Source organism: Netta rufina, assembly GCF_964035555.1.
Source record: "Netta rufina genome assembly, chromosome: 20".
Taxonomy (NCBI): domain Eukaryota; kingdom Metazoa; phylum Chordata; class Aves; order Anseriformes; family Anatidae; genus Netta; species Netta rufina.
Window position 1 is genome coordinate 10269891 of NC_140144.1, and position 26776 is coordinate 10296666.

A 26776-nucleotide genomic window follows, 5' to 3' on the forward strand; every position below is an offset into this window, starting at 1 on the left:
CACAGCCCACAGTCTGCAGAATTCGAGCAGGTTTTCAGGAGGCTCCTTCGCTGCTCATTTCGCCTTCGCCTCCTGCTTTGTCCCCTGGCCCTGGCACTTCTCGGTGCAGTTCTGGGTGGAGAACAAAGTCCTGCAGCCTCGCTGCCTTGCGTAGGGCACCGAGGGCACCGAGCCTCCCATGGCAGCGCATGAAGGGCCGCTTTGTTCAGCGGGCTCAGCGCCGCCTTGTTCCTCCGGCAGCAGCGCGGAGGCCGCTGGCGGGCGGCCTGCAGGGAGGGGAGGAGCAGGGACACGAGGGCACCGCGCTGCCCCCACAGTGCCAGCGCCCCTCGTGCATCCTCTCTCCCCCTGAGATGGCTCCGTGCCGCCCTCTCCTCGTGCTATCGGGGCTGGAGGCACAGCCTCTGCCTTGTCTAGAGCTGGGCCACCACCGGCCCGCGCCCCCTGGCGGGGACGGAGCCGGAACGGAGCCGGGGCGGGGCCGGGGGCGCGCCGCAACCCGCCCCCGGGGCTGCCCTGCCCTGCCCGGCCCTGCCCGGCCCCGCTCCCGGCAGCTGACTCCAGCCCGGCCGCGAGTGCCAGCAGCAGGTAGGGCCGGCCCCGGAGCCCCGCGGGGACGCGGTGCTGGGTGGGGGGGTCTCTGGGGGGGGGTCGCCCTTCCCCGAGACCCCCCCCTGGGCGGAGGGGAACCGCGGAGCCCTCGCCGCCGGGGGGCCGGGGGGCGGCGGGAGGGCACCGGGAGGCTCCGGGAGGCTCCGGGAGGCTCCGGCACCGAGCGGTGCCCCCCTGTTCGCCGCCCGTCCGAGCTGGGCGCGGTTTTACGGCGCCTCCCGAAATCCCCGCGCCGATCGCGGCCCCCCGCGAGGAAAAAACGCCGTGCAGGGGGCGGGGGGCACAGCGCGGGGCCGGCCGCTTTGTTCTCGGCCTGGGGAAGGAATGCTTGAAAAGTCTGTTTGAACAGAAATGCCAAAAATGTAGACACTTAAAACGTATTTGAAATGTTTCCTAGGAAGAGTTTTTTTAAAAAAAAAAGTTATGGGGATGACTTGTTTCAAGGAGGCCTCATTAGTAAGTAGATCCTCTCTGAATAAAACTGCTTTGAATGTTTCTTGCTTTTGGATGTAAAAAATCCGACTTTGCTAACAAGGATGACACTAGCATCAGTTTCCCCTAAGTCTCCTTTTTTTTCGTACTGATCATTAGAATTCTTCAATTTTCCACTACCAACTTTGCATGACGCAAGTTTATCAGCAAAAAAAGTTTCCTTCGCTGGATTTATGGCATGGCTCAGCTTAGGGTATTCCTGCTCTGCCGTAAAACAGGTTTCTTAAGCATCTCTCATCCCTCAGGTTTCTCAAACTACTTTACAAAATCCTATGTAACATCTGCCTGGGCAAACGAAATGTTCTCTGGGTAACTGGGAGCAGGTCTTGCACAACCTTGGGTGTCACAAAGGGCTCCCCTCATCTTATCCGTCAGCTGCTTTATTCCGTTATCCATACGAGGGAGTGCTGAGGTATCTAACTTTAACCCATCAGCTAGCAGGGAGAAGCAGAACCCAGCCCTGTTTGACGTCTGCTCTGCAGGATGGCTGCTGCGGGCACTGCAGCCACCTCCTGCCCGTGCTGTGCCATCCTGCGAGGTGTGGTCCCGCACCCCGAGTTGTGCTGCACTGCTCATCTCCAGTGCGGATAACGAGAACGCTGCGCTCTGCACTCGTGCACCAGTCCTGGCTGTCAGCGTTAGTTTATCTGTACCATCAACGGGCCCCATGGCAGGACTGGCTTGCTGGAGCAGCGGGAAGTCAGGCTCTGTGGGTTTCACTAGAATTCAGCAGGAAGATGGGGTAGGGATTGCAGTGACACCTCATCAGTGGCGTAGGTGGATGGATGGCTTCTGAAATTGTTTGTGTTGAAATGCACAGAGGGATTTCCCAGTGGACATCTAAGTGTTTAGGTACCAAAGTGTTTTAGTGAGCAGTGGATACCTTCGGTGTCCCTGGGAGAATATCTCCTGCCCGCAGAAGAATGAACGCTTTCTTCAGCCTGATGAAATTCTAGTGCTATGGGGAAAGTGCAAGGAAATTGAACCAGCAATCGATCTCTGGCTACTTTTGAATGTCTAAAGGGTGACAAAGCAAAAATGCTACCGTTAGTTTCAGGTTTGGTTTTACAGGCACCAATCCAACCTGTTTGTGAATGTGCTCCTTTTGTCACCGAAGCAGGGATGCGAGATAGCATTCCACAATCCAGTTCATGGTTCCGATAACGTTACCACCGGGGATCGCTGCCAGTTCCAGCTAAAAGGCTGGCTGCCTGACATGTTCCATTACAAGGCAGTTTTTCTGGATACTTTATGTACTTTGGTGAGTGCTTCAACCACTTCTTGAGTTAGCAGTGTGGCCAGCAGCCTCACTGAGGGGGGGATGCTGCTTCTGGGAAAAAGAAAAGGTAAGAGCCTTTGTACAGCACAAGAAGCAACAGCTAGCTGGTTTCAAAGACCCGTGCTGAGCCAACGCTTCCCCAAGTTCTGATAAAAGAACTTGTAGGCTGGCAGTTTTACAGTGTCCTGGTGGGAACTAAACCACTCTTAAAATAGCTCTGTGACTTACTTGGTGCTGGGGATTTGTATCAGCTTTTAACTTGCTTTACAAATACAAGCCTTCCCGTTTAATTCTCGGCTCAGACATTAGTGTTGTTACTCAGTAACATATATATGAAAGGAGATGGTGGATAGGCACAGGGGACTCTGCAAACTATCTATTTTGCCCTTTTATTTGGAATCCTGACACCAAAAGAAATATTTTTGGGGTTGTTTTTTCTCCCCACCTTTTTTTTTTTTTCTTTCTTTTTTAAATATGAGCTGAAGTGATCACGTTGCAGACTGGTTGCAGTAAAGCAGAACATGGTTAAACACAGACATGAAGTGGTGTGCTCACAGTGAGTAACTACTGTCTAGGAAGAAGCAGCTGTTCTTGTTTTTTGTTCACTTTCACTGCACTTAGGAACTGCTGTATGAATAATTGAGTTCTGAATATATCTCTGCCTGATTGCTATCAAATGCTTTTCATGAAGCGGCAGAAAATTCTGCAGTGGGCAATTTGTCAGCAGCAAGTTGTGTGTTATACTTGTTGCTGTTGGTTAGTAGTTGTCTGATGCTCTAAGCAAGGTATTTGATGTCGCTTCTAAAAATTAAATCTGAAACCAAAACCATACATATTGTTATTTTGTATGTGCTCTTATAATCTGCTTTGAACCATTTTAAGCTCAAGACTCAAAAGATGCCTTGTGCAGTGGCTTTCAAAGGCCACTGAGGTATTACATTAAGCAAAAAAGTTGTTTTTTTTTTGTATGTGTGTGTGCAGTTTATCACTTTGTGTACCTCTGTCACATAGTTTATTCTGCATCTCAGCATTAGTTAAAGTCCTTGTCTTTTCAGTCTCTTAATCACTAATTAATCACTGCAGACACTAAGAAGACTAAGGGAATCTGAAAGAAATGCTCTGGATGATTCATTCCGTTCCCATATAAGGAATGGAGTTGCCAGGGTTCTCAGCTACAAGCTGGGCTGGATCCATTTTACCAGTATGGGACACAAACTAGGTGGGGATAGAGCACAGCCACAGAGCCTGCCGTGTTCTGTTAGTCTGCAAAGTATTTTCCTGCAGGAGGCTCCACGAAACAATGGTGCTGTGCAAAGGTAATGCAGTCAGATACAGCCCTCAGGGCAGGAGCAGGGAAGCTGTCACACTGGTTCATTCGTAGCAGATGTTTAGGCAAAGGAAGAGAACGAAGTCTGCACGGGCAGATTTCTTTAGGTCTATCCTTGTAGCTTCTGGCAGTTGAAAACTGTCATGATTAGGGATTTCCAGAAGTGAAGGTTGCATCCAAATTACCGTGTTTAATAGTCCCTAATCATCCCCTCCCTTGTGAATGTATCTTATCTTTTGGATTCCACTTGTAGTTCTACTCCTGAGCAATAGTTTCAATGTTGTGCCTGCAGAGTACTCCTTTAGTTTTCTTTAGAACTGCTACGCAGCAATTAGGCTGTCCATCTAGAAACAATGCCTTGATGCACATCCAAAAAATAGAGAATTTCTGGTTTTAGCCCACACTGCTGCCTGTGTCATTGTTATGCCCAAAATGAAGTCTAGAGTTGGGTTATCTTCAGAGCCCAGACTGTCAAGAATTTGTCTCCTAGGAGCAGCTGTGGGGATTTACCACCAAGAGTGCTGTCACCACGGAAGTAAGTGACAGCTGGTTGCTTCCTGCCCAAACAGGAGGAATGGGGATGCTGCTAAACCACGAGGCAGACTGCAAAACCTGTGCAGTGTTTCTGTGGTTAAAGATCTTCTGTCTTCCCATGATTTTGTTTTTCAGTAAGGAAATAAAAGTAAATGAACTGGGTGGTGGGAGAGTCTGCACGGGCTGCATACGCAGCAGGCCCAGGTTTCCTAGGGTGTGTTTGTGCCCCGTCTGCTTCCGAAGAAGTCCTGGATGTTGGCGCGTTTCCTGTATTTACACTGCATCCTTCAGTCTTCAGCTCGCTGATAGCCAAAGTTCAGTGGCTGCCAGGGTAGATTCACCAGGCCTTTTATGAGCTCTTTGGCACGCAGCAAGGTGATCAGTACACAGACCAGTGCGTCTGTACCCTCCAGGTACAGCCGTGCTGCTGCTACTTGCCTGATCACGGCCGTCAGTGTTTTTCTTGCAGTACCACAAGCCCATGGCTGCACAGACACTCAGCGTACGTAGTCTGCTGATCCAGGTGTGTATCTAGGGCACCATCAGAGAACTGGTTTGATAATGTGTCACGGTTAAGGCCCGTCAGAGGTGAAATGAGATCAGACTGTTCATAAGCTGTCAGCTTTCAGTACTTCCCAACTGCTTGGTGAGGAAAAGTGTGATCTGAAAAATTAGGAGAGGAAGCAGAAGCCTTTCACGGTAAGCACTTGAACTAGCAGCAGGGTTGCCAAGTATTTAGCCCTGATTATCCACTGACGATGCACTTACAAGGTTAAATAGAGCTCAGATATTTGTGGGGTTGAATGGAGCGCCAGCAGCTTTTTCCTGGGGTGCTCAGCACGGCTCAGGAGCCGTGTAAGGTGCTGTGGAAATGCCAGCCCAGAACAGCCGTGCTGGAGCTGATTTTTTTATTATTATTATTAAAACCAAGTTGTTGGCTTTTTTTTGGTCAAAGTTTGGGAAAAGTTTAGATGGCTTGGACTCTGATTTTTTTTCCTTTTACTCATTTCAGGGTTCTTTTCCAACTGCAGGCTGTGTTTTTGATTTTTCCCTTATTCTCTTTTGCCCCTCATCCACCTCCCACTGAGAACCTGAAAAACTGGGGCTGCCCTCAGCTGGTGTCCCAGCACAACTGGAGGAGGGAGAAACAACCCTTTGTGTTGTTTCTAGTCAGCCCATGGGATGCCATCCAAAAACAAAGTTTAAACATATGTTATTTACTGAATGTTTCCACACAGTAAAAATACAGCTACAATTCAAAACAGCATCTTGAAAACTCTGGAGGAAATGAATCATCCCGAATCTTTCGGGCTGGATGGAGGCCGCAGTGCTGAGAGCCGTCGCCGTTAGGACTTTCCCTTCTTGCAGGCTGCCTTCCTTGAGAACGCCTGTGGTTCCTCACCACCGAAAGCCTGAATCCCATTAAAAATAAAGTTAAAAACCTCTGTCAATCACCAGAGGGAGAGCTGTAAACACTCTCCTGTGAGGAAGGAGGGATTATGTTGGCGTTCCCGTTTATAGCATTGCCATCTTGTGGCTGCACGCCATGTGGGATGGATGATGCATGGTGCTCCTGCCAAGGCCGTGGTGCTCGCAGGCGTTGTGGCTTTGGGGCTGAAAACAGCCTTCGTGAGAAGTCGCTCTGCTTGAGCCAGGGTCGTTAATGCAGGGACCACATCTGCATGTGTTCGGAGAAGTTGAAAGGGGAACTCTAGTAGCTCTACATCGATTTACGTGGAAGTGGGTGTCTGTGGGGCAGACCGCAGTGTGAAAAGGGGGCGTCCTGCCCCTGGCGCCCCAAGGAGGAGGGAGGTGGGGACGTGCAGGACTGCCTGCAGGGAGCAGCCATGGCAGCGCTAGCTCATCCCTTGTGCCCGTCAGCAGGTAAATGCTGGAACTGCAAACCTGCAGCAGACACAGCTCACGTTCCAGCCAACATCCCGGGGGCAGCAGAAGCGCGCTGATTTCGGTGAGCTGCTTTCTGTCTCCCCCCTGTGCACTGCCCGGGCTGTGCTGCCCCAGCAGCCAGACCCCTCACGGGCCGGGGACGTGCCGTGCTGCACCAGCAGGGCATAGCACAATGTTCCCTCTGTGTGCTTTTTAATCACAGCTGCTTTATCCTCAACCCCAATATTTGCATGTACTTCTCCTTATCCTTGCTGTCCGTGTAGCCGTGGCCTATTGCAAGTCTCTTCACCTGGTCACCTGGGCCTGCTGCTGCACTGGGAGGGCAAGGTCATGCGTCACGCTTCCCTTTTGGATTTGTTTGAGGCTGTCTCTTCTGCTTTCTATCCTGTCCTCTCCAATAATGTATCGCTCTCTGCTTCTTTGGGTTAATGTTAATGAGTTGAGCAGACTTCTGTGCTACTGAGGAATGTGTTGGCTGCTTTGCAGGAGGAAAACGGCTTGCATAAAGTTGCAGATCACTTCCTGGGTACGCAGCCAGAAGCTGGTGGCTGGAGGGAGAACATCTGTGTCATGTCCCTGCAGCTGACCACGAGCATTTCCTCACTGTCTCCATGCGTGTGCTTTGGCTGTCACCACCAGATCTGTCTATGGGACGTAACATGGGGTTGTAGTCATGTTTTAATGCACTGGGTTACGTCTTATGGGCTATATACACCCTCCTTTGAGATGTGTTTTTAGCACTGAATGATGATTTGTGTTTAAGTACAATTCAGGATTCATTTTTGCTCACAACAGAAGGAAAGTGGCCAGCAGTTCCCACTGGTCCATACTTATCTCTGCTGTGTGTGTTTAAGTGCATGATTCAGCTCCCATGTATGCTCTTAAGGCAGGGCTTTTAAACAGTTGATTGTATCAGCAGATTTTCTCTGGGTGTGTTTCAACCAGATGGGAGACCTGCACATTATCCAAGAGTTTCTCCCATGTAAGTAATATTCCTCCTGATTCATATCAGTGCAACTGAGAAGAAACTCAGGCTTTTGTGTTTCTGGAGTTTCAGTATTTTTCTGTGCACCAAGTTTTCAGCCCTGGCGCATTGGACTGAAGCCTCTGTGTTTACTGAGTGGATCATTTTCAAAAGGTAGAGACCAGAATAGAGCTGACATGACTCATAATGCAAACAAACAGCTGGAAAAAGTGAACAATACGTAAATCATCTGGGTGTTCTGGTTTGCTAAAGTGGTTTAGGAGGAATTTTAACTTTTAAACGCAAAAACCTCCTTTGCCATTTGTGCAGATAATGCTGTACTTTGTGTCCTGGATGGTTGATTTGAGATCGTCTTGGGACCAGAGGCATGTTTTAAATCAAGTAGGAAGCTGCAGAAGGGACAATGCCAGTTTGAACTTTCTGGATTTGCTGTTAAGAATATCATTAACCATGCTGCTCCTCCTATAGAAGATTGAAATAGTTTATGCAGTCACTGTGGTTAGAGTAGAAGGAGGCTCTTCCATGCCAGTTTGCCTTGTCTCATGGAGCTTTGTTTACTAACTTCTTCTAGGGATGGGAGGAAAGGGGTTGTTCTTAGCATTATGTGTATATGAATTTAGCAATGTCAGGAGACTGAAAACTGATCTCATGTCTCATTTTAGATATTTTTCAATGCTTGTCACCGTGGCAACAAAGCTGACGTCCCACCAGATTTATTTTCAGCAACTTACTGAAAAATTAGTCATATATACTATTTTGGCAAGGAGGCTATAAAGAACGTAAAAGTATTTCCGTTTTCACTATGTACTGGCAGCTGTTAATACTGCGCTGAATTGCCTTCCTTTCTCTGTTTCATGCAGTGTCATGTCTTGAATTTCGTATTGTCAGAACTTGAATGATTCTGTAATATTCAATCTGACAATCTTCATAAATTCATCAGAGGTTTTATGGGTTTGCAAAGGATGGGAGAGAAAAGCAATGGCTGCGTGGGTAGTCAGGAAGTGCAGACTGTCTTTAAAGTGTAGAAACAGCTGTACCCAAAGCAAGCAATGTGATTTGGGGTATGTTTGATCTGTTCAGTGACATCCTCAGACAGTGATCTGCAGGATGCAGCTCTTGCTCAGCAGTGTTACTGTTGCACGTACAGCCTGCTGATTTTATTAGGATTGAACATGCTGGCAGTACAACTTTGGTCCTTGCAAAACAGAGACTCAGTTCTCCTGTCGTTGCTGCAGAAATGTGATGATTTACTTCTCTCCCTCTATATAGGAGGTGTGGAATGCTAGGAGGCGAGGGAGTCTTGCTTTTCCTGAGGAGGTATATTATTATTTCTTTGTAGCAATCCATAGTCTCCAGGCAGTTTTTGACAAATAAATAGAAGAAAAGAAAACCTGGGTGGAAATGTAACCATTTGCCTCCAAGGTACAGCGAGGATCGGTGCACAAGAAGCGTTTTTGAAACATGAATGCTGTGTGGATAGAAACTCTACTAAGATTTCCTGTTCTCCCCACATTTTAGAAATTCAGACTGGACTTGACAGTTATTTTGATGCTGCGTAAGTATTATTCATCAAAATCAAATATTCTGCTTTTGCCAACTGGAAATGCAGAAATCGTTCCAGAATTACACAGCAGGTGTTTTACATACTCGGTGTTGTAATGTTATGCTGGCTGCAGACCTTCCTGTATGGGCCTTGTTACGCATCAAGTTTAACCAAATTAACTGAACCTGTTATGAACTGGACACTGGGGTTGCAAATGAGAACAACCACATGGTGATCTCGCCTGCCACTGCTTATTTCACAGCCTGATTCAATTCAGCCAGGCTTTCCTGAGCAGCCGCCCTGTGCAGGTAAGTAAGAAGGTCCAGAGTCCTCCCGATTCATTGTTGGCTGAACAAAAATAAGCACGTTCACAAGCACCATTTCTGTTAAACCAGGATGCCATGAACATAGCGATCAGACCTCTGGGTCTCTGTGTGTCATGTAAATACTTAAATTATCCCTTGCCTTTGCAACACGTAGACCTCTTTACAGCTGAAGCTATTAAACGAACCACTGCACTTATTTCTTTTTTTTATTGACTATTTTACCAGCAATTTTCCACCTCTTTTTTTCCAACTGCCCATATTCAGTAGGTAAGGATTCAGAAAAAAAGCCTCCAAAAGCTTCACTGAATGGCTTAAAAATATATGTGCTTTTTGCAGCCTTAGAAATGTCAGAGTACAAAGTGTCGTGAGGAAAGCCCTGTGTGCTAATATTTGCTATGTCATACAGAGGAACTGGCTACTAATCTGTATTTAATAATTTTTAATTATTAAAGTATTACTGCCTTGCACATTTTGTGGTCTAAAATACTCTGGCAGTGCCAGAAGTCAGAGAATATTTTGTCTGAGTGTGTGCATTCCTGCAGCTGTGGTGAGCTGCTCCGAATGTTTGAGGTTGAGGGGGAACCAGGCTGGAGCCTAACAGAATGAAGATTTTTCTCCTCTTTTTTTTTTTTTTTTTTTTTATTCTGTGAGTTTGGACGATGTCGTCTCACAGAAAGATTCTTTAGGTAGCATCAATGCATGGTTTAAATGGAGGTAGGTGGGAAGATGTGACAGTATATTTGATGTGGAGGAACTGGGCATTAATTGTTGCCACTAATGGGTGTTGCTGTGTGATGGGGCAAAGAATAAGAGATTCTGGGCGCACAGGTGTGTCTTGACATGGAACAGGCTGCTCCTTTCTGTGTAGGGCTGGGGCCCTGCTGAAGAACCAGGCACATTCACGTCAGGAACAAGCTCAGAGGGGAGTGAAGACAAACGGCGAAAATGCTGATGGCATCAGTTTGGGAGGGCACACAGCTGCTGTGACAGGGGAGTGGGAGGCACAGCCACAGAGATTAACGTGAGGAGCATAAATGGGAGTATTTAGGGAGGGAGGCAGGCAAAGAGAACTGGTTCTTACAAGTTCCAGGGTGGAATTAAGGAAGGGATTTTGGGTTGGGTATCAGGAAAGAATAAAGGGTCCCGAAGCAGTGGTGGTGAAAGCACCGGCTGTCGGGCCTCTCGCAGTGCAGTGACGGGGAACATGGGCTGGAATGGCACATTTGCTGGGCCCAGAGACCGGAGGGTTTCTCCGTCTTTCCTGGCCTTTCTTTTGAAGCAAGCAGCTTCCAGCCTCTGGAAAAAATCATTTAAAAATTTCTTGAAGAAGCAATCTCTAAATTCTGCCATTGATCTGTGAGAGACACACGTAGACTGTCGGGCAGCGTCTGCTTCCCTGGCACACCAGGTCTTGCAAGTCATGTGGCAAATAGTGGGGTAGCCCTGCAATTATTTCTGTAGGCCAGTGTCCATCTGAAGCCCTTCTCAAATCTGTCACGATTGCGTTAACTGCACATCTGGATACCATAACAAGCTGTTGTCTTCCACTGCTTGCTCAGAACATTGGACTTTTCTTAAGTTCTTGTTTTTATCACTCTGCGGCCAAGTGTCACTTAAATGATCCATCTGCGCTGAAATCCCGTATTTCAAGCCCTTTCCTTGTTTTCCTTAAACAATTTTCTTTTGCATAAGATGCTGGCTCTGCACAGCACCACTTCTGTGACTAAGCCGGACACTTTTATTAACATCAGCTTGAAATCTGCCTTTTTTCCCATGTCTCCAAGAAGACATCCTTCTCAGTATGGTCCTGGCAACCTCATCTGGCACATGCCGTCGGTCAGACATCCAGAGCACAGATCTCTGTGGCTCGATTTAACAATGCCACATTTGCTGACAGAGCAGTAAGCCATACCAGCTGCTCAAGTGTGTTACCCTCATTCCCTTCTGACATGCTTCAGCTGAATCTTTACCAAGGAATATGATAAAGTACCATTTACTCAATATAGCCCTCTTTCCTTCCTTTGCCCGCATTTACATTCCACAGCTAATTGACAAGACAGGCTTGGACTCACAGCAAAATTTATAAAATGCCAAGTTGATTAAAAGACCACATCCATTCCTCTCCTCAACCCCCCAACATGTTGTATGTATATCCTTACAGGCACCTATTTGGGGATTTGAATTTACCCTGACATGGGATGCTAACAATGAAGATGGCCCTAGGTCTCTTTGCCTTCAGCCTTTGAAGTGTATCAAAGCGTGGCACTATCCAGACATTTATTAATAAAAAGTCCAAAGTATTTTTCCATTTGGAAGGGCCTCACCTCTTTCGAACGTTTTGCAATCGGGTTGTCTTGGTTTGGGGATGCTGCAGCTGCAGGAGCCATTCACAGCTGGCTTCCTCGGAACACGAGGGCTGACCCAGTACACAGTTAGGCTTCCAAAAATTTTTTGCCAGTTTTTGGACCTCTGACACTGAATTTCCTTTGCAGAGATCAGAAATACCAGCGAGACTAAGGCATTGTTTTGATTATCTGTTGCAGTTTGATTTGCAGTGAGATTTTCAAAGATACATTCACTAAAACAGAGCTTGCCAACTTGAGATTTCAGAACGAAATGCATTGGCTTGGGTGAGAGAGAGAAAAAAAAAGAATTCTCACAGAGAGAGGAGAAGGCACATACAAAGTGGGGTCTGATCTTTCCATCCTGGAAGTCTTGTTGTGGATTTAAGCAGGTGGAGCACCGGTCCCCTATTTAAGCATCTTTTGAGAGCTTTTGAAAGGGGGAACCTCGGACTGTCAGTAAGTCTTCTCTGGATGCTTTAAAAGCAAAAGAATAACCAACAGCATTAACACCAAGGCAGCAGTTGCATTCCTCCTGTCTTTCTCATTTGGCCTTGCAGGATGCCCGTGGGCACACAGCCCGCAGCGTGCCTGCAGCAGGTCTCAGCAGCACAGACACTGCTCGCACCTCAGGAGCCACCCCAGCACCCAGGGACAGCACGGGGCTGCTCTGTGTGGGGGGTGCCACGGCTGGAGGTGGGACAGAAGCTGTTCTGTGCAGTGTTCATACTGGGAATGTGCTGGATTGAGTCGCTGAAGGGTAGGGCAGGCAGAAGAACGAGCTCCTTGCTGTCTCTGTCCTTGGTGGCAGATCACCAGCACGCTGCAGTCGTGCTATGTTGTACTTCCATTGGGCTGGAAGTACAGGTTTGATTTGAGGTTTGGTGAGGTTTGATGGCTGTTAAATTCCTGCCACAGGGGTCTTACTACACCCTCAGTAACGTTTGGTTGTGGAATTACTGAGGTAGCTCTTGGTCTCTCACCCACCAGACCACCACCGTCCTTTTGCTAACACGTGAGCTGAAACCCAGGGGTGTGTTTCAGCGCTCTCCAGGTTGTGTTCCTCTGATAGAGCTTGTGTAGATGCTGCATTCAGGTGCAAGACTCACAAAACCTGTGCTGAATTTTGCTTCTTTCTGCTCTGGTAAACTCAGAGAGATGAAGGCATATTCCCTCCATCCTCAGGGTATTCAGATGTATGCTTTTAGTGGTTCTCTGTTCTTTTTCTCGTTTTCAACATCTCTTTCTCTGCAGCCCTTGCCATCTGGCACAGCCTTTCTGTTCCTCTGCGTCTCGTCAACTTTCCATTTATTTGCAGTTTTTTCAGCAGGCAAAATGTTGCCTTTGTTGTTGACATCTCTTAATTTCTTCCCCTCTATTTGGCCTTATGACCAGATATTTGGCTTGTTTGAACATAATTGCACCGTCAGCTGTAATGGATAGCATATTGTCTTGAGTTCTTGCCTGCTGGGATTAAGCATCTGTAAGTGGCTGAAAGAGTCTCTGAGATTTCCAAGAGGACTGTGCACAAACACGTTACGCCCCTGTGGTGCTGGGGGGGTGGGTGTGTTTGTCTGTGATAAAAGATTGGCTCCTGCAGCGTGTCTTCAATTGCGGGAGGAGGAGGAGGGAGCTGGGACTCCCTACAGCTTCTGCAGGGGAAGGGAGAAGCCCATTTGCTGTTAGAAATGGGCAGACAGGACTTCGGTTATGTTTTTCTCACCGTTTTTTGCACAATGGCTCTGAAGCTCAACTGTGTTAGCTCCATGTCTGTTGCAGGGCTTGGATATGTTGTTACAGCAGCTGTTGTGCTTTCAGCTGTGGTAAGTGCCTAATGCCACAATTAAACATTGGAAAACTTTTGGGTTTCGAGTACTTCTAAGAGTCACAGAGTTCTCTAACTCTTTCTAAGGAGCTCGTCCAATTTTGTAGTGGGGATTTGGGAGAAATTCTCAGGCTGACTGGAATCAGAACATGGATGTTCGCTGTTTTCCGTCTCTATCTGATACCTGATTTCAGCATAGGAATCACTTCAGTAGCTAACTTGCTATTTTGCTTTCTAGTTTGTAACATTCTTTATTTCTGCCTTAGAAGCTGACGTATTGTACTCTTGTCCATCAGCTACTGTGAACTGTCTCCTTTATCAAAATACTGGATGCTTCTAATATAACCTTTTAATTTTTTCTTCCCTGTTATCTGATACCACTTAAAGGCATGCAGTAATATACAGACAAACTTCCTTTACCAGTGCTACAGAAATGTGCTATTTCCTTTTGGTATTACAAAAGTGAATTGTTGTAAAATATAGCTATATGAAAGTGTTCATTGTATTTTTTAAAATAATGGATTGTGTATTGCTAATAGATTATATTAACATGAAAATACACATCTTAAAGCAGAACTGCAATGTCCTTAGGACAGGATGTTGTATACAGTATGTGTAATTCCTGAAATGGAACAGTTGCACAGAAATACTGAAGTAACTTGTCCCACAATTAGAAATGGAGGGTATATAAGAAACTTGTTAATTATCTAACTCTTTGATGATATTCACAACATTTTCCAGCGAGAGCTGGATAAGATTACACAAGCTGTAAGTAATGATAATTGTGCAAGATGTACAATGTACAGTGATGTGTTTATTTCCTGTGGTCTTGGACCTCATGCACCATCTATAGAAAATAATAGTAAGGGGACTTGACTTTTGCTTATGTTCTATAATGAAAAGTTAAAAATTAATATAGAAAATATATAAATAAAACCAGGAAAAGTAGACAAAAAAAAATGTAGAGCTGATTGGAAGTGAAAAGTAACAGTGATCATTTGAGAAAGATTTTATTTATTTGCACAGTTCAGTGCAAGAGGAAAAAAAAAAAAAAAGAAAATAAACTCTCACCTTGTTGCCTGGAACAATAGTTAAGAGATCAGAAGCAATATAATTTAAACAAGGGCTTCCTTGTACTGTGTGTACTGAATAACATTCTCTGTCCTGCCCCTAGCCTGTCAGCATGGTGGAACACGCTGAGTTTTCCAAGGCTGGGAAGGAGCCTGGCCTTCAGATTTGGAGGATTGAGAAATTTGATTTGGTCCCAGTGCCAAAAAATCTGTATGGAGACTTCTTCACAGGAGATTCCTATCTGGTGCTAAACACCATCAAGCAGCGGAATGGGAACCTCCAGTACGACTTGCACTTCTGGTTAGGTAAGTCTGATGGGAGTGCTCCTGAACTGGGAGCCCAAAGCGAACTCTCCTCACTACTCCAGCATTGTCCAGTGTTAGCCAAGGAAGTAAGGAACACAGAGTTTTGGGTGCACATAGTGCTACTCAGCTTAAATATTTGAAATAGTTTCTGCAAGAGTGAGTACAGCCATCTCTGTGTCTAGAAATAGAATTGTGTGAGCAAAAGAAGGGCTTTTCTGATCAAGATGACACGAGTCCTAGCTCTCCAGAGCCTCATGTCAGGCCCACAGAGAAGACGATCTCAGATGAAAGAGGCTGCCGAAATCCTTTCTGTTTGGAGGGATAGAAGTCAGCTGTTACCTTCCTCACTCAGTGGGTGTCCTTTGTCTCTGTGAAGTTTAGATCTCCTAATTGTCCTTCTGCCGTAAAAGTTACCGACTAACATGACAAGGCTTCTCCACATCCTGCAAAACCAAGACTCTTTGGCAATATTGTAGTTAAAGCTATGTAGGATACTTGCTTGGGGTTTGTCCTATTTGCCATCTCTCAATAGCTTTTCCATGCGTAAGAGCTCCTGAGAGGCAAACTGCTGGGGAACCGATGCCCTGCTGGTCCCTACAGTCTTCATAAACCATGACAGTGTCTCCCTGCAGGTTCATCTGCTCATGATTTAGTCCATAGCAAGCTTCCTTCCAGGACAAGGCAAAATAGCAAAGGGCAAGTGCGTGATGCTTATCAAAGGTGCAGCTGTGAAGCAGTGGGGCTGCAGCAGATATGGTGGTATAATAAGCCTGACAGAAAAAAATAAGCTTTTTAATGCTCTTTGGGGTTGTTCTTAGAAAAGTTTGGAAATGGCTGTTCTGCAGACCTTCCTGAAAGCTAAGCTTTCCAGGAATCTCCTTTCTCCTTGGTGCTTGTGCAGTCGGATGTGGAGGCTGAAACCCTGTTGTTGCCTTTTCATTTCTTAGGAGATGAAAGCTCTCAAGATGAGCGCGGGGCAGCTGCCATCTTCACTGTTCAGATGGATGACTACCTTCAAGGGAAGGCTGTCCAACATCGTGAAGTGCAAGGCCATGAGTCTGCAACTTTCCTGGGATACTTCAAATCTGGCATCAAGTACAAGGTAAGTTATAACTGGATCTTTATACTGCCAGTCTGATTCAAGTCTGCAAGATATGGCACCCTGCCCACTTCTCAGAAGAATGAGAGCTCCCTCTTTGCCAGTTGCTTAAAAACATTCTCAAACAGATGTTTTCAATGAGTTGGAACTGACAGGGTGGAGAACAGCAGATCCCAGTGGGAGAACTTTGGCTGAATTAATAATGCACAATTTTAGGAATCGGGGTTTTGTTTTTCTTCAAGAAGCAGAGGAAAAAACAGTCCCAAGATGTCTGGAATGAGTTTAAGAAACAGCAACCCTAGTTAATGGGAAACACCTACTCAGTAGACTTAATTTCTCCCTCATTACTTAACAGCTTAACCTTGCCAGTCCCATTTTCTGTGCTCAGTCCCTCTCCTAACCATACATAATGTTTGGGTAAAGCAGATGAATAGCAGTGGGAGTTGCTCTTCAATGCCTGCTTCTATTCCATTTTACTTCAGTAGTGGAATTCCACGGTAGTAAAGCAACAGCATGAGTATGAATCATTCTTTTTTTCTTTTGTCTTAGGCTGGTGGTGTGGCTTCTGGCTTCAGGCACGTGGTTCCCAATGAAGTGACTGTGCAGAGGCTTCTCCAGGTCAAAGGCAGGAGAGCAGTCCGAGCAACAGAGGTCCCTGTGACCTGGGAGAGCTTCAACACAGGCGATTGTTTCATCCTTGACCTTGGCAGCGTAAGTACCATGCAAAAGATGGGTTTATCAGCCTTTCAGGGGCAGAAATCTGATTAGTTCATTTTTTTATTTTATTTATTTCCACAGTGTTTAAGTTATCTGAAGTGTTGAGCATTCTAAAAGATTACATAGCCAGTCTTGTGACATCTTTCGGTCTCAGCTGTACTGCTGTCTCCTTCAGAGAGGGCCGTGTTTGGATCCAACAAGTGTTAGCTGCATGATTTTTCTCTTCCCCCCCAGAACATCTACCAGTGGTGCGGCTCCAACAGCAATCGTCAAGAACGGCTGAAGGCCACTGTGCTTGCCAAGGGGATTCGGGACAACGAGCGGAATGGTCGAGCCAAGGTCTTCGTTTCAGAGGAAGGATCAGAGCGGGAGGAAATGCTTCAGGTTGGTCACTTCATCCATTCCTTTCTGCTGGAATGGGAAGGGCAGTATCTGGAAGAATGGATGCAATAGGTGGATAGGCTCAGTAGTGTGTGTCTTTCCGTATAAAGTGCTAGCAGTATAAACACTCTCAATTCAGTGCAGACTTGGTCCTCTGCATTGCTGGGACATCAGAATATATTTTATTTTTGCTTTTGTTGATCTAGAAGTTTCTTCTACTCGTTGCTTGTGGCTGGAGCATCTGGGGAACACAGATTCTCTTCAGTTGGTTAGTAATGCTTTTATGCTTTTTTTTTTTTTTAATTTCTCTCTCAGGTCCTGGGACCAAAGCCCACTCTGCCAGTGGGAACTCCTGATGACACCAAAACCGATACAGCTAATAGGAAACTGGCTAAGCTCTACAAGGTAACAAGAAACAGATCCTGACAAATGTGGAGAATGGATTAATCTTTGCACGATTAGATGGAGCTGGAGTAGTGGAGAAAAGCTTATCTGATCTCAGTCAAAGAGCTTTTTATGCACTTTTTAAGTGTATGAACTTTGGTTGCTTGCAATGCATCCCCACGTGTTAGTCAGCAGTGGGGATTCAGGTGGGACTTTTCAGGAATTTTTGAGGGAAAGGCAGAGTGTGAAATGAGTGGGTAAAAGAAAGGGAGTCTTCCTTTGTGCTACCAGACGTTGTCTCAGGAAGATGACAAGATTGGACTAGAAAGACTGAGCCTGAAAACCGCCTCTATCCTTTTCTACATTCAGTGTGCACACTGGATGAAGCAGTGATTTGGAAGGTAACGTTTGCCACCAGCTAATACAGGTGCAGAAGACTGTCCAAGACTTTTTGGGAGGAATCTCCTCTACAGCAGTCTCTGCTAATGATTTAGTGAATGTCTGCCAAGGTGGTTTGTAATGTAGGTCTTTATTCACTAGTAAGTACAGGATCTCAGACCATTAAACCCACTTGACACAGTTAGCAAGACAGTCCTCTCCAGTTGCTAGGTGCAGTTATTTTGCTTTAGAAAAATGTATGGGCTGGTTTTGCACCAAAGATATTTACTATTTTGGATCAATCTTAATTTGGTCCCAGCATTATCTGTGTTGCTAGAAGTACTTGAAAGCTTCAGAGTAAGTGTTATGCTTTTGTCATAGTGTTGCTGTATCAAAGGTATCCTGTTTGAAAAACAGTAGTGCCTGGAGCAGCCAATGCATTCAAATTGATTTCCTTCCACTCCCTGAGTTTTGGATCATTGCCATGACGCTGGAGGAAAAAAAGGAAATGCCTTATCTAATCTCTGTGCTGTGTTATCATAGGTCTCAAATGGGGCTGGGAACATGGCAGTCTCCCTGGTGGCAGATGAGAACCCCTTCTCCCAGGCAGCCCTGAACACAGATGACTGTTTCATTCTGGACCATGGCACAGATGGAAAGATCTTTGTCTGGAAAGGTACCGTAGAGATGCAGGTGAAGCTGGTTATGCATATGTAGGATTTGCATCCCATTACTGATCCCTGTTTCTTTTGAGCTGGGTAGGGGAGTGGACACTTGATGATGGTGGTGGTTTTCAGGGCAAGTTCAGGTAGTACAAACAATCTCAGAAGAGCACTATCACCTGAAATGTTAGGTGTTAAGATACAGCATCTTTAGTGTACAGAGTTAAACAAAGGGTTTTTGGAACCAGGACGAAAAAAAATGAAATGTCATAAGTAGAAAGGCGATTGTGTTCTCAGTCATTGCAGAAAAGGATATCAAACAATTTTCCTTTGCTCTTTGGCATCATCTTCTAGCTGGCAGGCTGGGCACTTCAGATGTTGCAAAAGGATGAAGTGCCTGGGACAGTTTTCTCTCTGGGTACACAAAACTTCGTAAAAGTTGATCCCTCTTCTCTCCATTTTCATTAAAGGCAGGAGTGCCAACTCTGAAGAGAGGAAGGCAGCCTTGAAAACAGCTTCTGAGTTCATTGATAAGATGAGTTATCCAAAGCATACCCAGGTAAGGATTTATTTATTTATTTTACCTTTTCCATGACCTCTCAAAATGGTGAAAAAGAGAAGGTGTAGGTAAACCTGCCCTTTTTGCTCTTAAAGTGATGATTCTAAGGGTCCCTTAGTCTTCCCTTCAGTCTTCCTCAAAACTCACCTTAGACTGAGTCTGAATCCCATAGCATATTCTGAGACCCAGGCATAGTTACACAAAGGCTTAAAGATTGACTAACACTGGCATGGAAGAAATCAATTCTTTCAAACTAGTGGTTGCAAGCAGCAGAAAACAGATGGATTGTGATGTCTCTCAATAAAGAGACATCAAAAATTACCATCTATATGGTAATAACTGGAGATTTTATTGATAGCTGTGTCTCAGTGAGACCTGACTTGGCTCTTAGTACTGCTTCTTGGCACCCAGCACTTCACTGTTGTAGTGTCAGAAGGGTTGTACCAGGCAATTCTGCCAGCTTGAAACCAGAGCTTCTATGAAGCAAGGAGTAGCCGGAGTCAGAGCTCTGTGGGATGCGGGGGAAGGCTGCTCGTGATGGGCTGGCTCATTTGTTTCAGATCCAAGTCCTCCCTGAGAGTGGTGAGACACCTCTGTTTAAGCAATTCTTCAAGAACTGGAGAGACAAGGACCAGACAGAAGGACTGGGACAGGCTTACATTTCTGGTCATGTTGCCAAGATCGAGAAAGTTCCTTTTGATGCCGCCACTCTTCATACCTCCAAGGCCATGGCTGCCCAGCATGGAATGGAAGATGATGGCTCTGGCAGGAAACAGGTGAGCTGCGTCAGAATCCTTTTGGAAGGTTTCCAGAATTGTCTTTGCTACTACTGGAAGAACAGTGAGACAGATAGGACAGATAGGAGCCTGAGACTCACTGCGGTTTCGTAAATACTGAGGGAATTTTTAACATCAGAAATACCAGCAAGGTCTTGAGAGCCCTACAACCATGTGGTGTAGATGAGTTGTTATTTTCACTCAATGGTGTGTAGCCAGACTTTCATATTCCACCTCCTCCCTGTTATTCTAGCTGTTGCCATCATGCATGGGATGGGTGTCTTTGAAGCAGTGGTGAAGATGGGTTTGAAAAGGCACCTGGGCTGGCAGTGTTAGTAGTTTGGTTGGCTTTTGTTCCAGTGTTTCTCACTGTTCTGATAAATCTGATCGAGGTTTGAGAGCTCTCAATAAGGTAAGCTAAATGTGCCTTGCTTCAGGCCCGGCTGCGGGCTGTGGAAATCTGATGGGTGGGAATGCCAGGCTTGTAGTGGCTTTCCCCAGCAGGTGGGGCTGCAGGACTGTAAATTTTAGGAAGCCAAATTAGGGAAGAAAATGGAATACAAGCTCTGTTCAGGAAAGTCTGTTTATTTTGCTTTCATGTTTCACTCAGAATATTTCTGTTCCTTTCCCTTTCTGTTCTTTTTCTAGATTTGGAGAATAGAAGGCTCAGAGAAAGTGCCAGTGGATCCTTCAACATATGGCCAGTTCTACGGAGGGGATAGTTATATTATCTTGTACAATTACCAGCATGCTGGAAAACAGGGACAGATCATTTACACTTGGTAAGAAGGCTTTCCTGGTGCAAGTCAGGAAACACTGGGACTAAGTGGTGCTCTGAGTCTTCTTTGAAAATGGATCACTGTTGGTTCCCATTTATAGAGGATCCTTAGGGAATAAGGTTTCACTTGGGGTAGTATTCCCTTCCAAAACACTACGAGAACTCTGAAATGTTTTGTTTGAAATTTTAATGGGTGGAATTACTGTGCTAACATCTTCCCCCTCCCCTTTTTTTTTTTCTCCCTACTAGTAGTTACTCCGTTCTTTGGATCACGCTCTAGACTTTTTGCGGAGTTTCTACATATGAGACCACTGTGACTGTCTTTTGTCATTTTGCCACCTTGGTTGGTGGCTTGAGACTCTTACAGTTCCCAAACCATACACTTAAAGAGGGCTTTTTCAGTGGTTAGTCTCACAGTGGTGAACTTCTTGCTTATCAGAGGGGTCACAGGCAAGCTCCATAACTGAAATCAAAAAGGGTGCGGTCTGTGTAGGTGCTGCATGTGTATTTCCTGCTAACAGTACCAACAGGAATGTTTTTAAGCCAGCTGCTAGAAGGATAATGTGAGATAGGTGCGAAGGTATTAAAGAATCTGTGCTTATTTTCTAGAAAATGTCCCCATCTCCCCCTGTAATCAGTGTTACAATATAAGAGAGTGAATTTCTTCTTCATGTTGAATGAGGTACTGCAGACGTTAGGTAGCAAAAGTTTTTCTTCTGCCTTTGTCTTTATAAGGTGCATGTGTAGGGAGGGAAAGTGTTAAAAATACAACTCAAATTTTGCCTTGTCTTTCAGGCAGGGTGCTCATTCCACTCAAGATGAAATTGCAACCTCTGCATTCCTTACAGTGCAGCTGGATGAGGAGCTGGGAGGCACCCCTGTGCAGGTGAAAAAAAAAACACTAAAATCAACAACCAAACAAAAATCCAACAAAGCAGAAAAGTATACACTGTAGGAATAAATAAGATATAACTGGTTTTCTTATACCTTTTAAGTGGCAGTGAGCCTTCTGCTAACACCAGGAATTAACAATCTGCATTTCATACCAGTTAGTGCAACATGTTGACAGACAACAGAGCTTGGTGAGAGAAGCAGGAAACACCTTGGATATATTTAGCAATGTTTTTGCAAAAGCAGCTGGATTGATGAATGCAGCAAATTTCTGGAGTTAGCTAAGTTATCTATTTTTCTTCTTAACTTAAAGTGAGAAAAAAGGCATGCGACAGAAAAAAGCCCTTGGCATTTGAGAGAGGTGCAGCCTTTATAAAACAAGAGGTTTTTCATGGCTGTTACTTGTTACCTCTATGCCAGTCGATCACCCATCAATTAAAATGAAATGGCAACTGTGAGAGCTCAGTTTAAATGATGGTCTGCTTTTGTGTGGAAGTTAATAGCTAAGTTCCAATGGCCATCTGGATGCTATAGGAAGATTTTTGGCTGGAAATATGGTGACAGAAGCCTTTTCTAGCATATCTGATGCTACTCTTCAGAAGCAGCTTAAAACTGAGTGTTTTTTTTTTTTGTAATTATTATTATTATTATTTTTATTTTCTCTAGAAACGAGTAGTGCAAGGAAAAGAGCCACCTCACCTGATGAGTATGTTTGGTGGAAAGCCCCTGATTGTTTACAAGGGTGGAACCTCTAGGGGAGGTGGCCAAACCACACCTGCAGAAACACGGCTGTTCCAAGTCCGATCCAGCACCTCAGGAGCTACTAGAGCGGTAGAGGTATGTGAAGAGCCAACTTCCATGTTGCATGCATTGGCTGTGATGGGGACATGAGCCCTTTGACAAGAACAAGGGCCAGATTGAGCTTTCTGATGTAAACTGTAACATACTTTGAAACCTTGATAAAGTGTTAAAAGATTTCTCTTTTCCTATGAAAAAGTAGTAATAATCATCACCTTCTAATTAGTTCATAAATATCACCTTGAATAGGCTGACGTTGTTTTCTATGAAGTCCACAACAGATGTTAACACCTGCATGCAATAACGCTTTTCAAACACTGTTGAAAACCATTAAGATCTGGTGCCAGATGTACTGTTGAAAACCATTTGGATGGATGTTGTGCTGGATGTTGTGACTTATTCTTAGCCTGTGTGACCATGCTGCTAACCCTATATGCAAATAGAACCTGTGCCAGGACACAGGTTAAGAGCCCTACTCCTTTGAAAAAAAATGCACGCACACACAAAAACATGCAACAACAAAAAAAGGGAATGAACCCTGGTCAACAGCTATCACAGAATCATATTATAAAATGGAGTGGGTTGGAAGGGACCTTAAAGTTCATCTAACTCCAACCCCACTGCCATGGGCAGGGACGCCACCCACCAGATCCAGTTGTCCAAGGCCCCGTCCAGCCTGGCCTTGAACTCCTCCAGTGACAGAGCATCCACAACTCCTCTTGGCAACCTGTTCACTACTCTTACAGTGATGAATTTCCTCCTGTCTAATCTAAATCTATCCTCTCTTAGTTTAAGACTAGTTCCCCTTGTCATATCATTACCTATCTGAGTAGAGAGCCCTTCTCCATCCTTTTTATGAGACCCCTTTAAGTATTGAAAGGCTGCAATGAGGTCTCCCCAGAGCCTTCTCTCCTCCAGGCTGAAAATCCCCAACACTCTCAGCTTTTCTTCATAGGAGAGGTGCTCCAGTCCTCTGATCATCTTTGTAACCCTCCTCTGGACTAGAGCTCCGTGTGAGGCAGGAGCACTGTTCTATGTCTGCAGTAACTTCCTAAGTTTCTAGTGTCATGATGGCATGTCTTTGTTGATGTAGGGGAAATTACATTAATGATTCATCAGCCTCAGCAACAGGGATGGAGCTCTCTGACAGGCTCCTCAGCAAATTCTTAAGTCTCCTGTCATAACCACGAAGACTGGCAAAATGACAGCTCCAATCATTCTTGCCATAGGTCATATGTATCTGTAGATTAAATGCAGAAACACAATTTATTTACTCTTCTCACATGACTAAGTCTAACTGATTACTCAGATATAGGCAAATATACAACGTATCTCCTAACTTTACATGCTTGTGTGGAATATCTTATTTGAAGTGTGTTTTAGGATAGATGCTGATTTTTATTTTGAAATAATGGGCTCTGCATAGGGAGTGATTATACCTGACACATGCAATATTCTTTCTCTTCAGCTGGATCCTGCTGCCAGTCAACTGAACTCCAACGATGCCTTTGTCCTGAAAACTCCTTCTGCTGCTTACCTTTGGGTTGGCCAAGGAGCCAGCAATGCCGAGAAATCAGGGGCACAAGAGTTGCTGAACGTTCTGGGAGCTCGCTCAGTACAAGTTTCTGAGGGTAGAGAGCCAGGTGAGGGAGATACGTGAAGTCTGAGATCATTTCTGTGTAGCTGCACTTTCTCAATTATTATTTCATGTATATTTTGTCTCCCAGAACAAGGAAATGTACACATACATGTAGACACAGAGTGGTTTCTCCAAGCTAGTACCTTCATTGTGTTTAACAGTGCACTCATGTTTGTAGGCCTTTGGGAATTTGACATAGACAGAAGAGTGCTTCAAGTCCTACCCAAGCTATACTGGCACTGTGTTTTCCACAAATAGTTGAAGCATCAGTATATCACTCTCTTTTTCAGAGAATTTCTGGGCTGCTTTGGGTGGCAAAGCTCCTTACCGTACCTCTCCCCGGCTGAAGGACAAGAAGATGGATGCTCACCCCCCTCGTCTTTTTGCATGCTCCAACAAGAGTGGACGCTTCACAGTGAGTATCTGGGAAGATAGTCAACTCAGCAGTCATCTGACAGAGCTGGGGGTAACTTCATCTCAGTCTGCTCTGAGTCAACCGAGGGGCTGTTATACCTTATCTTCCTTTGCAGTGTAGCCTCCAGAAGGAAAGCAACAGCACCATTTTTTCTGCAGAGACGGCAGCTAGTTCTATAGCACTGTTGTCATCACAGCAACTTTCTGAACCATTAAACTGGTCCTCCCCTGGTTAATAACCAGCAAACTCCTCAGATTTTAACTCATGAATGTTTCTATTAACAAGAGGCAGCGTTAAAAGCCTTATGCATGAATTAAAGACTGTTTTATTAGGTAGACAGAGACTGATTTTGTGTTCTGTGGTGTAAGAACACTTCTGTAACATAGTCTGAGCTGCATGGTCAAAGACTGTGCCAATGGTATGCACCTCATTGACGAGAGGTGAAGCCAGAGCCCACGTAACCTGCATTCTTCCTGTAAAGGTAAAGTGATGCTTGAACTATATTCTCATCTTTTAACTTTATATTTTTCAGATTGAAGAAGTTCCTGGAGATCTGACTCAGGATGACCTTGCTACAGATGATGTTATGATCCTTGACACATGGGATCAGGTATGTCATGTTTACCTCTGAGGAGGGAAGTAAAGAATACGAACAGTGTGGCTCTAGATTAAGAGACCCAAATTACAAGAACTAGCAGAGTTGTTTTACTGTAGAGTCCTTCTGCCTTCAGGCCTGAGAACAAATCACCTCACTAGCAATGTTGAAGAGAACTTAGACCCAGAACCTTATAAAAGAGCCAGTGTCTTGCCACTTTGTTAGCTTATGGGCTAAAGCAGACAGGCTGTTGTGTATCATATATACTTCCCCAGGCTGTAAACTTCCTGAGGGCAGTGTCCTTGTCCTGGCTGGAGGTGACTGAACCGTGGTTAGGATTTAACAATTTAAGACACAGACACGTTTTCTGTAATTGAAAACAGAAGGCTTGGGTTAGTCACTGCACGTGAATCAGCCAAAAGTGAACTTAGAGATGAATTTTGTGTGTTTTATGTAAGAATGTTCAAACATTAGCAATTTTTCCTGATGTTAAACCAGTGTATAATTTGTTCATGTATCTAGAATTTACTGCAGATAAACTGCAGTCAAAAAGCTTTTTGTCAACTACCAGTAGCTTTAGCCAAGTCAATAAGCCACGCACACCAGGAGGAATTTGTTCTTGTTCTGTGCCATACTCTGGTCAATGAGCCCTTATCCTCTCTTTCATAAAGATACTGACTGTTGCTGAAACAATTCACGTGATTATTTGTTTTTATTTTTTATTTTTAAATCTATAGGTCTTTGTATGGATTGGAAAAGATGCCCAGGAAGAAGAAAAGACTGAGGCTTTGAAATCTGGTACCGTTATGACATTTTATTCTCCGAAATAAGTGTTTGTTTTGTTTTCCCATTATCTGATCTTAAGGCAGAGAGAAACTTATCTTAATCATGAATATGACATTCAATATTGTGATCAAAGAGACCACAGATAGAGAAAGGAAGATCCCAAATATCAGCGTAAAGAGGTGCAGCATTTAGACACACTGTGCTCAAACCCCAACAGTGAAAAAATACTCTTGCATGGATAAGTGGCTGTAGACTGCCACTCTATTGGAGAATTTTACAATCCCAACATCTGCTTTCTACCTACAAATGCCACTCTTGTAACAGGTGTAGATAAAACCATAGCGAAAGCTTTTTTTTTTTTTTTTTTGTAACGACTACAGATACAATCTGAAATTGTATCTCTAGCATCCATTTAGCTGTAGTTAATCTGTTTCCTCTGTTGCTCCATAAGCTTTGGACTCCATGTGATTTTTCTCCTCCTTGTGCCTTTTACAGCTAAACGGTACATTGAAACGGATCCCGCCAGCAGAGATAAGAGAACTCCAGTCACGCTCGTTAAGCAAGGGTTTGAGCCTCCAACCTTCTCCGGCTGGTTCCTGGGCTGGGATGATGACTACTGGTCTGTTGATCCTCTACAGAGAGCAATGGCAGATGTGGATGTCTAAGGAACAGTTGTTTTTTTCTTTTGAAATGGAGCAAGTATAGTGCCTTCAATGCCTTCAAGGGCTACTTCTTCTTGCAGGCAATGATGTTAATAGCCAATTAGCTGTGCAATAAGTACCAAAACAATCATGACCAGTCATATTGCTCTACTCCTTGCTTTGATTATATTTAATACAATAAAGCTTCTATGGAATAGAAGAAGAAAATGGTGGGCTTTGTTACTAAGAGGCAAACAATAACAGACACTGTAGATCCCACATTTTAACTTACTTGAAAAAAATACACCTTAGAAAAATAAACCTTGTTTGTGCCATTTCTTGCGAATGCACTTTTGGTAAATGTTTACAGAAAGGACGTGTGTGGGGAGGGAGGTGTAGAGATGGTTTGCTTTCTGCTCCCCAGGACTTTTGGCATTTAAGATCCTGAGAAATTCACAGTATCATTCTCTTTTAGAAAGTCATACAATAGTAAATAGCATTTTGTTTAACTCAGGATGAAAGGAAAAAGCACGTCCCTCTCATCAACAAGAATTCACAGGGGTGGCCAGCAGCATTGAGGAGATTCACTCATCCTCCCCAAGGATTAATGTCAAGCTGTGCAATAGTTTTGTTCCTAACAGCAAGTGTGTGAAAACAATGATGCTAATTATTACATCTTTCTTAACCATATTAAATCCCCTGCCAAAAGTCAAGCTTATATTAACTGA

General features: G+C 44.8%; 1 protein-coding gene across 2 annotated transcripts; it reads left to right on the forward strand.

The window, feature by feature from the left end:
* The first annotated feature begins 570 nt into the window (after positions 1-570).
* Positions 571-26373, forward strand: GSN (gelsolin). 2 transcript variants are annotated; one of them, XM_084299290.1, is made up of 17 exons: positions 571-588; positions 14348-14549; positions 15497-15651; positions 16198-16359; positions 16600-16749; positions 17062-17151; positions 18052-18184; positions 18641-18729; positions 19290-19505; positions 20154-20287; positions 21079-21169; positions 21841-22011; positions 23441-23615; positions 23902-24026; positions 24559-24636; positions 25359-25419; positions 25903-26373. In XM_084299290.1, the coding sequence occupies exons 2-17, from the start codon at positions 14357-14359 to the stop codon at positions 26070-26072; spliced, it is 2193 nt and encodes a 730-aa protein (XP_084155416.1). In that variant the 5' UTR covers positions 571-588; positions 14348-14356; the 3' UTR covers positions 26073-26373. The 2 variants fall into 2 exon arrangements, with proteins under 2 accessions (XP_084155416.1, XP_084155415.1); XM_084299289.1 differs by lacking the exon at positions 571-588 and adding an exon at positions 12970-13171.
* The last annotated feature ends 403 nt before the right edge of the window (positions 26374-26776 follow it).